The sequence below is a fragment of the Takifugu flavidus genome, chromosome 2 (assembly GCF_003711565.1).
Source record: "Takifugu flavidus isolate HTHZ2018 chromosome 2, ASM371156v2, whole genome shotgun sequence".
Classification (NCBI taxonomy): Eukaryota; Metazoa; Chordata; class Actinopteri; order Tetraodontiformes; family Tetraodontidae; genus Takifugu; species Takifugu flavidus.
Genome location: NC_079521.1, coordinates 8,228,360 through 8,240,411, shown reverse-complemented (window position 1 = coordinate 8,240,411; position 12,052 = coordinate 8,228,360). Strand labels below are relative to the sequence as shown.

Genomic DNA, 12,052 nt, shown 5'->3' with positions numbered 1-12,052 from the left:
CATTGGAGAACAGAGAGGAGGAGACAGGTACTGTTACATTACAGATGATGGGACGGTGTCAGTATATCAAGATCTAAATGCTGATATATTTCAGACAGACTCTCCACAAATACCCACAGGGTAACGGTCACACATTTTACACTCCGGTACAGGGCAACTGCTCCGACATGCTACTTGTTCTCCTCCTTTTTAATCACCTCTCATTTGTCTCTCTCTGTTCTACTTTAGTCACAGCATATCCTGGCGCCCAATGACAGATCTATGTGAGAGTGCTCATCTATGCTCTCAAAAATAGTGTCCATCCCCATAGGTAGTGCTGAATGACAAATAAAAATAAAAGGATCACGTAAATCACTTAATAGTATGGAAACACCATTAGCCATCAGGCCATCTATACGTCTTTTATTAATTCGCAGTTTGGAAACGTATGGCCAAATCATGATTCATGATCACTAAGCTTTGCAGGCCAAATAAAGGCTGACCTATTTTATCAATCAATCAATCTTTATTTATATAGCGTCTGTTACAATCAAAATTGTTTCTAGGCGCTTTCCAGAATCCCAGGGCCTAACCCCAGAGAAGCAACAGCAGCAAGGAAAAACTCCCCTTTAACAGGAAGAAACCTTGAGCAGGACCAGGCTCATGTAGGGGGACCCTCCTGCTGATGGCTGGCTGGGTAGAGATGGAGGAGAAGGGGTAGAGGTGACAGGTAGAGGTGAAGGAGGAGAAGAAGAAGAAGAAAGGTGTGTGAAGCCTGGTGAAAAGGGTTATTTACCTGCCATCATCTTCTGGGCCTCATACGGCTCCATGTAACCATCGTTCTCAGTTGTCACTTTTTCCGTACTGGTCTGAGTGCCGCCGGCCTGCTCCGCATCAAAAGGGTCTGCATAGTCCTCGAGGATAATGAGCTGCAGAAAAACAGGGGAGGAGAAGCACAGAGAAAGGTGAGATGGACGAATGGAGGAAGGAAAACAGCAACGGCAAGAACGAATCTTCCCGCTCTGTTGAACAGCGCAGCAAGAGTTGGCAAAACGGTTGGACGAGAGCAACCGCAGTGGGCCCGGGATAGGACCATGTGACATGGGGGGAAAACAGGAGAGAGGCATAAATAACAGCCCACCTCTGCATGCCTCAGCACACCACCACAATGCCTCAGCTTCCAGCCCTACAGCGTGCTCCCTGCTACTGCCGCTCGTCCTAATTATACAACAGCCCTGCGACAGGCCCACATTTCAGAATAGGGAAAAAGGACCACAGCTGCTCAACTTTCTTAAGAGAAACAATTTCGAAGATTTATGCCGAGCTGGCAGAGAGCCGCAGCTAATTGCACCGTTGCTCTTTCGCAGAGCATTTGGTGCAGAAGATGGCAATTAGGTGGATGTCCAGAGATCCAGAAATACAGTTCTGAACTTTAGGGAGCAGAGCAGCACGCCGTGCCTTGGAGAGAGGTCAGTTTTCTTTAAAGCTTTATGTCAGACACCAGAACGTTGCTTTAAATGCAGCAATCTGGGCGCTGAAAAAAGCACCCATCCATCCTGCTGGACCTACTTATCCTCACCTTTGACCTCAGTCTCATTCTTCTATTCTTTAAGAAGAGGAGAAACTTGTTCTTGTCATTTAAAAGGAAAAAGCAGACATGTGTCACAGCACGTGTGAATTAATAGTAAAAGGGAGGGATTCGATCTCATTACAGTCGAGTTCATCATTGTCATCAAGTCCACATCCAGGAAAGTGACAAGAGTGACCCTGACACACACACACAAACACAAACACACAAACACACGTCTCATTATATCTCATTTAGTATATAATTTAATTAAGGTCTTGATGATAAAATCCAAACTCTGCGTGACACACGGAATAACATGGAAGAACTATAGTAGTTCCTGTGTGGTACGTCCACCTTTCTTCATGTTGTCTTTCCATCCGAGTTGGGAAAAAATATCTAGGACTTTTTTTTTTCCTGCCACAGCCTAATTATGGGTTCCTTCAGTGTTTTGAACACTCAACACTGAGCTGATTGGTCTTGGTGACACATAGGACATTTGTCCCTCATCTTAGTCAAAACTCGAATTGTGACAACCAGCATTTTGGATTTTCCCTTTCATTTCATTTCATTCATCCATTTCCCCTTTCAGCAGGAGGGTCTGTGCAGGCTTTCTTGCCTCTTGTTGCGCAGGGGCTCAGGGTGCCAAACCCACCTCGGATACAGTCACAGCAATCACAGCCCAAACCAAAGAGAGCATAAATAACTTTAAAAACATATTTCTTAAAGTCAAATGGAACAAACACAGGCTCAGGAGTGACCTGACTTCCAACTCCAAAGGCCGTATCCTACAGAAACAATACGGCCGAGGCGGCTTTCACATTTCGCCACGGTTTCGTTTTTACTGGAGCCCATTCCTTGAAATTCTTCCCGCTTCGGGCACCACCGTTACTTAAGGATGTTTGTGCGCGTTTGGGAAAACAATGGCTTTCTCTCAATGAGTTGTGTGTTGAGCCACGTCAAATACATGACATCATCTGTGGCCTTTCCTGTTGACATAAGGCAGGACAAATAAAAGGGCGGGGTCCGCCTTCAAACCCAGCAGCGGCGCTGTGGAACCAGGAGCAGGAAAGATGAAACAGGCCAAACAAATGTTTGCCACAATTTGAATGTAGCTCGAGGTTATCAAGTTAAAAAAAAAACAAGTTTTAAAGAAAACACCTCCGACTGCTGTTAACGTCCTAAATATCGTATTTCCTGTGCCCAAATACCGTTAAAAAAGGCTGCCAAGTAACGTCATTACACAGCTGACTACAATAACAGTTAGCTTTTACAGTCATGTGTATATTTAGCTTTGACTCAGCCAGTAAAAGCTCTTTTCAACACATGGCTCATGTTCCTACTGCAATCAGCAGGGACACTTGAGTTCCCATCAAAAGCCGGGCTGCTGACAAACCTGTTACCAGTCTAACCACTTTTAATCATTAATGGAAAGGAAAGAGATACCTGGTCATGGCAAAACCGAGGCTGCTGCTGTGATCTGTAAGCTACGCATCTGTCCGTACCATAGGACCTGTTGCTAAGATCGCCGGCCAGCGTCTTTAATGTATCATTTTCTAACGTTTGGTGGAGAAGGTAGTTAATCCCAGGGTGTCCTTCCTGTCCCCCTGTGCTAATGGCTGTTTGACAGCAGAAGAAACATGGGCTTCTGAGTAGAAGGGTGCTACGCAGAGGTCTCTTCGCCCGGGGACACACCATCTGCTTGATGGCATGCCAGTGTGTGTCAGAACGGCAGCCAAGGAACACTTGTTCTGAGAGTAAATTTCCCCCTCAGCGCAAGACCTCGGCACCTCAGCGTATCAGGTTTGTGCTAAGCCTCGCTATTACCTTATATGAATATCCCAGCAGGCTTTGGTCATGTTTCATACAGTAACCGGTCTGCAGCAATTACTTTCATTCCATAGCTCAGATCCCAGATTGGCCATGCCCCGCACCTGCCACAGCTTTGGCAGCACACAATACACTTCTTATAATGCTTAATAGCTCTCAGGCAACAAAGCTGAATTCATATTGGTGCCAAGGGGTTGGGGGCATTAGTGAAGGAGACACACTATAACAGGCACCTGCCATTCTGGCTCAAGGTTTGATGACGCTAGGGGATGAAGGATTACATTCCCAACACACTCCGGTCTTGCATTTAACGTGAGGATAATGATGTCTGCAATTTCTTTTTGCTTTAAAAATGGAGAGGGCATTCAGTAAATTCAAAGGCAGCATTTTAAAAGGAGGGTTTTGGAGGCGGAATTAACCGAGTCTGCTACAGAACACAAACAAAAACAGAATGAGTGCAAACTGGTATTAATGTCATGGCTGGCCGTGTCAAGGTTGAAGCCCCCGTGAGACCGCTCACGGTAAGCGGCAGGCAGCAGAGAGGAGGAAGTGGGGGAGAAAGAAAGAGGACTGACGTGCGTGATTTATGTCTCACGCCATGAGGGATTTCAGCCACTGATAACCCAATAGAACCCAGTGCTTAGCAGCTCAATTGCGTTAAGGTTTTTTTCAAAAGCCCCCCCCCCCATTACTATTGCTCTTTTGTTTTACTTCTCTTCTACGATGCCACTATGATGACAGAAATCCACCATTTTAAAAAAGAGAAATCTCAAAGGACACATTTTATGACTTCAATAGCAGACACATGCTATAAATAATTTTAGATTAGGCAGATGGAACATGGATTTATCTCTAACAAAAGTCTTTCCCACAGTCCGTTCCTTTCATTAATGAAGCTTGTAATATGTCTTTAACACAGCTGCAGCTCTTGTAATCTTTTACCTGGGCTTAAAGAGTAATGTGGCCCCACTAAGAGGGGGTTTACGAGCCCGCTACGAAAGCTAATCACATTATTGCATTTGCTAGGAGGCTGCATTTTCACAATCTGTCACAAGCTACTGCAGTCTGCCAAGGAAAGGGGACCTTAAGTACCCAGATCAAGAAAAATTCTGCTCACTTCAAGGTGCATGCATTTTATTTGCTTTTAATCTAATTGGAGAATATATTAAAGAGAAGCCATTACACAAAGATATATGCAAGTCTGCACAGCCGGATAACTAGTCTCCAGATATTTCTTTCTAGGAAAATGCCTAAAAAATGTTTTCCAGAATGTTTGAGATTTGGTTGCAGCGTTCATTTAGCTGCGCATGTTGTGAGCTCCACATTTAAGTCTACTTTAGTCGCGCACACGCTGTGCACAGAGTGGCTCATTTACGGCTCATTTTAGCAAACGCGCAGATGCAAAAAAAGACACGCTCGGATTGAGCCCACAGTAAGTGTGGTTCTTCTGATCTCCACGCTGCTGCCCATGTGGCGCGCCTTTGCACAGCAGCTGAGAAGTTTGGCAACATCTGATTAGAGCGTTGTTGGTCACGGTTTGCATGGAAGGTTTCCAGATGCAGCTACAGCAATGATTTCCTGCACCAACTGTCTTTTTTTACTAATAAACCTCTCCAGGATGTTTTTTTTTTCCTCCTCTAAAGGAAAAAAAAATCCCATCTCCCACAGTTTAACCAGGATGGAGTAAAAGACAACACACATTCACGTGATTTTAAGGATTATTTATGACTCCAAGTCTGTGGATTTTATCATCTTCTACAGGGATCTTTCCAATTTGGACATAATACCCCCCCATCCCAAATGCAGTACATGTGACCTGTTAGCTTCTCACAGGGTCAGACATGCACGGTGGATATTTGGATACATTCCCAATCCTTTGTCAACATCCTCCTACAGCACCCAGAGCTGCAAAAAAAAAAACCTTCAGCTTGTCACTCCATCGAAACAAACCCCACAAACCACTGCAGGCCCCCAGTGGTGAAAGAGGACAGGGGACAGGACATGCACCCTACAGGGACGCTCTTAATATGAGACAGATATTTAAGATGAAGTGTTTGACGGCATGCTTGACAAAATCCAATTTCCTATCCCCGTCCCTTGGTGATAGATTTATTGGCACTGTTCCTGCTGTAGCACTACAAAGAAGTTTTAATCATTCACCTGCTAAAACAGGGGGTCAGGAGTCTTATTAAATATGATTTTCCCTCAGCAGAGGTCCACATACCTTTTTTTATGCGGGGGATAAATGCTGACACATGCTGTGTGACCTTGAAAACGTAATTTACATCCATATGATCTACAAAAATGCTAATATGCAGTCTATAAAACATAAGGAACCGACAAAATTAGAAAGTAGGGCTTCTTGAAGAACAGAAAACTCCACTGGGATGGAGAGTGATTTATAGAGCAGGAGGGAAAAACAAGCTGCAGTCAGGGTATAAACAGATTTTGATGTGAAGGCATCTTGATTGAGGCTGAACTTCTTTGGCCTCACATCTGGGTTGGGTTGCACTTTGCTCACAGCGCCGACACGACAGCTAGCGTGCAGGGCGGGGTCCAAAACTGCTACCCTGGATGTACATCTAGGAACGATCCCTTGACGGCAGCATGTCACATAGGAGTAAAGCAATTGTCGCTGCCTGCAATCACACATCAAGGACAGTCAAGAATACACACCGGGGGTTGCGTTTCGGAAAGCAAGCGGCAACCAGGGGCGTGCGCAGACTTGTCAAGTTAAAAAGGCAATGTCACCAAGTTGTAAACACTTCCTGTCAGGAAGAAAGCACTTCCTTAATCCTGGAGCGACCACAAGCGTCACTTATTTTCCAGCAAACAGCAGACAGCGGCTTTCTTTCTTTGCCCACATCTCCATCATAGTGACAGCTAATTTTAACAGTTACAGCCAGCCGCCAAATGGGAGTGAACTCAGCTAGGAGATCCTGCGTGAGCGGCATCAGAACAGGCTAAAAAATATTTGCTTTCCTCCTTTCAGAAAAGAAAATGAAAGTCTGGGGTCCCCATTAAGAAGAGATGGAAGCGCTCAGCTTCCTGGCGAGCGCACGCAGATAATAGTGCACGGCGGAAGTCTGGGTGCCTCCTGCTGTGCGACGCAAAAACAATAGTCTGCATTCGCTAGCTGGGGGTACAAAGGCAAATCAGATTTCCATGCTCTCCACGTGAGACGGTACTTTGGTAGCACAATAACTGCTCGTTTAATGCAAAAATTTGCAATTACATCGGAGGTGTCTCCCCCCCAAGAGGGCAAAGTTTTTGAAGAATGCCAACGTGGCACGAAGATTCACCCTCCGTGCATGCAATTTGTTTTTCATTTAATCGGCGTGTGACAATCTGTCTGCCCTCCAGGACTCCTTCCTGCTAGACGCAGGCAAACGCACGCGCTCACACACTGTCATTAAGCAAAACAGAGCAGTGTGACGGCATGTCCCGGGAGACCGGAGCTGCGGCGCTCGTCTGGAGGCTAACTTTGACCTGGTGAATTAATGCAACAAAGGCAAAAAAGAAAAGACAGAGCAACAAACAGAATAGAGCCCATTGGGAGCTGGTATGCTGAAAAGAATGCTGCCCAATGAAGAGGAAGAGAGTGAACAAACGCTGACTAAAGGCAGCGAGACTTTGAGTAAATTACTGCAGATTAGTTGTATAAAACCTCAGCAGTTTGTTATAATATTCAATGAATCTAAATTACAGGATGCGTCTACAAAAGAAAACACTTGTACTTATAAAACAAATTGAATTAACTGCTTGAAGTGCTCATTTGAAGTATTTCAGGAGCACATCCTGAACAGCAGGATGACTTCATCTTGTCCCAAAGAGGCGGGAATTAAACATGCAGTTAGTCTCCTTCCTTCCTAATTAAACGCATTTCCGCGATTTATTTTCAGGTCAAACAAATCCGCCGTGCAGCCCCTGTGTTCTTCACCATATAGAAATACTACATTAGTGCCTCCTCTGTAACTGTTGGCGTCGTTTTTGTAGCAGATCAAGCCAATGCGACTCGTGGTCACCTAGAAACTGGTAAAAATGCTTAAAATTCCAAAAATAGCCGAGGAAATGCGCAGCATTCCTTGACACTTGAGCAGGGAGTGGGTGACGCTGAATTCTAAGACGCACCACCGCGCGTGGCACTTGTTGCCAACACTCTCCAGGTCTGGACTTTATTGCCGTGACTCAGAGTAGCCATAGCAACGCATGGTCTTAGCCGTATTAAAGCATCTATCATGACAATGAAAACATTATCCACTTACAGATGTGACTCACCATCTTTCCACCGGTGACGCAAACTTGTTTGTTGCTGCGAGAAAAACCACGGCAGAGTGGACGCGTACAGTAAACACTCGCTAATTTCATGCTACATGTCCCGCTACGGCAGAGGAAACGCTTGAAATTATTGTTATTGATTCCAGACTACTCCCTGGATGAATATCATATGTGAAAACATATTATGGGCACCGCTGAGATGTTTACTAAACAGCATAAATAGCAAGTCTGTGTAGCTGCAGTGCTTTCGGAAAGATAGAGCTGCACTCTTTAAGAGTATAACAAACACGATGGGCTTTGATGTTTTCATCCATTTTCTGGCTCCCTGAAGAAATCCACTCTCGCAGAATGGGCTGAAATTGACATTTGCGCCTGACATTTCTCCTATCACTGGTCAAGATGAGAGCGTGAGATGCCGGTGGGGGATGGGCCCGTACTTCTAAAACGCCGCCGGTGTCTGCGGCGCCAGGGTGAAAGGCCGAGGGAAGATGTCCAGGTTGTGGGGAAAATAAAGTCGCTCCGCTCTGCTCAATATTTATAAAGAAAAAGCGTCGCTACGAGGCTCTTTAATAGTAGGGTTGACCAGTTGGACTGTATTCATGGAATTTTCCCTCATCGACGCCTTCGGACGAAAGACTGCAGAAGCAAAATAGCGGAAAATAAAATGCATTAAAGTGGGATCTCCTTCACGGCAACACGTGGTTACATTTCAGGGGACATGCCATTCAGGTTGGGCTTTAAGGGACTACCTGGGTCCCCAATACAAGTGTGGCACAGAAGCTAGCTGCCTTTATTCTAAGAGTGAAGTGGGCACCTGGACAGCAGGAGGTGGAAACATTTATCACACAGCTGGTAAATAAAGAAAAAGATAACTCTCACATTTACACTTTGCATTTTTTCTTCATAGCCTTTGGATTGTGGGAGGAAACGAGCACCTGGAGAGTTGGGCTGGCTCCCAAATTGGGAATCAAACCACAAGAACTTCGTGTACAAGATTTCTCAATGACAACATGTCTATTTTTGAATATCCTAGAAACACACACACACACACACACACACACAGGCCTCCAGGATCAACAATATAAATGTCTTGGCAAAGATCAAAACATTCGTTCCCACCTCCGGCGTAATCAATCAAAACGCTGAGCAAGATCTTCAAGGGATTCTTGGAGCAGATGCAAGAAAATAAACACAGAGGATGTTTGTCAGTCCTGATTTGTCTGTTGGCTACACAAAGACTGCCTCTGATCCAACTGCTGGCTTCCAGGGATAAGCTGGCATCGCTGAGTCAAAGGGACTCGCAGCGAAGCGGCGAGCCAGTTAGATTTGAACGGCGGTCTCCCAGGTGCACAGGCAGATACCGACGATGTCAGGCCGCGCTTCCCGAGGACCGCGGGCGCCCGTCAGCCCCCCCACCGCTGCTTTTGTTTACATATTTCCTCGAGGAGCCTGCCGCCACGTTCTTGCGTCCTTGAAAGAAGTTAGCCGAGCGCAGAGCAGATTGATGAGCTTGGAGATGAGACCTTTAATTAGCTTTCAAGCCGGGATGATAATTGATCACCTCCCACAACTGGCTCCAACCGGAGAGCAAAAAGGGGGCCTTGAGAAATCCAAGCAAGTAAAACTAAAATAAATGAAGCTTTACAAGTGCAGCTAAGGCGTAGTAAAACCTCCTAGCTCAGTTATAGAGTGGCGGGAAGTACGTCAGATTCTTTCTTTAGGAAAGGCAACATATTTCATTGCGCTTAGACGACCGTTTATCGAACTTCCGCCTCAGCAAAGCCCTTGTAAATAGCTGGGGAAAATTCATTTGAGGCCGCTATTGACATTTGGGGCATTAGGTAGCTGTGATATAATTAGCATTCAAGAGTCCAGTAATTCAAATATCAATGAAACCGGGCAGTGCCGTTAAAACTCTTTTGGTCTTTTTGCTGAGTGTCCAGTAGCCAACATCGAACCTGCGAGCTCAGAGGGACTCCCCCATCATTCTTGTCTTCTGAACACTGTCCAGATCCCGCTTGTACTGTAAAGATGTCTTGACATGGACTTTTACAACAGGAAACTCACGGTGTGAACTTCACACCCCAGCCCGAAGAGACTGACCGCACACGGCAGATGCGGTAGCCTGCCTTTCACACCGCTAGGTGTGGGGCATTTAATCAGCGTTACCACACTCGTCTGCCCGTCCATTAAGGCATCGTGTATCCCTGAGAGGGAGCGATCTAAATAAGCTTCAATTAAGATGAGACAGCCGTAATCTGTTTAATCAGCTTGAATAGATGCTGAGGCCGGGCCAAGATCGTCTATTCTGGTTCCCTGCCTCTTTCACTGATCACACACGCCTGGTTATGAAACCCTTGCACGCAGATCATGAGGGCAACCAGCACTTTTGGTAAAACAAGGACACGGGAGATGGTTTTATAAGCTTGGTGTGATTCCCGCAGGGTTACACCGATGACAAGCTTGGATTTCTGCAAGCAAAACTGTGGAAGAAAGGGGAAAAAAGACCCACTTTTCCGTCACACAAGACTGAGAGGACGCAGAAACCGAAATATAAATAAAAGCGCTGAACCAAAACCGGGCCCGGTTGCGAGGACAGGTGCAAAAGCAAACAGAAGAGGAGGTGGAGAGGGAAGTGACAAGAGGGCGGGAAATCGAGATGACCACATGGCGAGCTCTCAACGCGGCGAGAGGTGAAAAGAGCAGCGCGGCCTCTTTCCTCCGGCCCCCGTTCGCCCTCTGCTCCCAAGCATTCCTCGGCGGGACGCGACTCATCACACCGCACGTCCTTAACCCCGCTGACACCCTCATCTCAGGTTTCGCCTAACGAACCCAGCGAATGGGACTTCCTGGGGAGCCTCTCCTGGCCAGACCCAGCCCGACAAGCCCGGTCTCCACTCCTGGGCTTGATGATTGCGCAATCCAAGGGTTGAGAAAGCACTTTAGTCATAGTGACCCTAAATTAAGCCCACGGATCCAGGAGTTTGCCAGCAAGTTTACTGGCACAGAGCCCCCCCACCACCACCACCACCCTTCCCAGTGTGGAGGCATGTGTGCTGGTTCTGTGTGAACACCCGTGCACGCTCATGCGTGCACTCCCTGCAGTGCAGGTTAGTTATTACTGAGGCGGATGTCGCAACTGTAGACAGACGCCGCCGCCGCCGCGATAACAAGTTCTGCCGGTTATAACGATTCATTCCCTGAAGGTGTCGGTCAACCGAAAAAGAGCCGTCTTTAAGTTTTAGTTTAAAGATAAAAGCGGCAGTTTGGGGTTACGACTGTTTCCTATTAACCCGTGTGGCGACTTTTTTTTGTCGAATGTAGTTGACCCACCTTCTCCTTGCTGTCGGGGTCCGGCGGAGGGGAGGTCGGAGACTTGACACTTCCGACGGCCACAGCCTGGGTGACCGTGACGCCCCCGCCCGGAGTTGGGCTGCTCTTTTCGATAGTTTCCACCTTGATGAGTCTGTGTTTCGGGGACACGTACTTGATATCCGGCGAGCCCACCGCGTTCAAACTCGAGCCGAAGGAGATATTCCCACCTGGAGTGTACGGGTCCTCGAAATCCAGCTCCTTTTGGAGTTTGTAAGCAGCGAGGATGTCCGGCTGAGCCGGGCTCGGGAACGTGGGACCGGAGCTGGTCTGCGTGCTGGGCACGCCGGTGTGACAGTGTCTGTAGTCCGGTTTCGGAGGCGCCGGAGGGCTTGGTTTGGTAGTTTTGAATCCTAGGTGCTCCTTGAACCACTTGGCCATGCTGCCAGTGCATCGCTCTCAAGTCGGTGAATGTTAGTTTAAGTTCCACCTTTCCTGCCAGCGGAGCCCGAGCGCGGTGGTCAAAGTGGGGATCCTCGCGTGACCCGCGGCCAGGCGACCCGCGTGCGAGCGTGTCGCCAGTCTCGTGCGACGCTGTGGTTCCGGTGAGGGGAGGCGCGCGGACGCAGTCAGGCACTTTCTGGTCTGCGCTGCCGCAACTGTGACAGTCGGCGATCGGCTGTTCTCCGCGTCAGTTTTACACAAACATACGAGCGCTTGTGCAAGAACACACGCCCCCCTACGCGCACGCACGCACACACTCACACACGCACGCACGTACACAACCTGCCCTCCCTACCTGAGAACATTCACTGCCACCTACCGGACTTGTGAAACTCCAACGTCGGCTCACGACTGGAAAGAGTCGTTAAAATAGATGGTATAAAGAAATGAGAAATGGCGAGTTACCTGCATAACTATGACCTTCAAGGAAATAGGATTTGTAAAAATAAATAAATAGAGAGAGAGATAAATAATCAAGATATTTGTGGGGAAAAAACAGCAAAACGATCATCAATATCTAGACAGTTGTATACGGACCAATGTGTATGTGAAACAGATTCATATCTGTATGGCTCCTTTGTC

The 12,052-nt window shown here is 47.1% G+C and overlaps 1 protein-coding gene across 4 annotated transcripts in view; it reads right to left on the bottom strand.

The window, feature by feature from the left end:
- The window catches only part of zgc:158464 (uncharacterized protein LOC791139 homolog), a 62,343-nt gene extending 50,661 nt beyond the window's left edge, over positions 1–11,682 (bottom strand). For 2 of the 4 annotated variants that reach the window (XM_057012680.1, XM_057012661.1), the window contains exons 1-2: positions 10,988–11,681; positions 776–908 (exon numbers count right to left, since the gene is read on the bottom strand). In XM_057012680.1, the coding sequence (XP_056868660.1) occupies positions 776–908; positions 10,988–11,407 (553 nt within the window). In that variant the 5' untranslated portion in view covers positions 11,408–11,681. Of the gene's footprint in view, positions 1–775; positions 909–10,987 lie in introns of all 4 variants that reach the window. The other 2 variants (XM_057012670.1, XM_057012688.1) reach the window with 2 other exon arrangements.
- Positions 11,683–12,052: the final 370 nt, after the last annotated feature.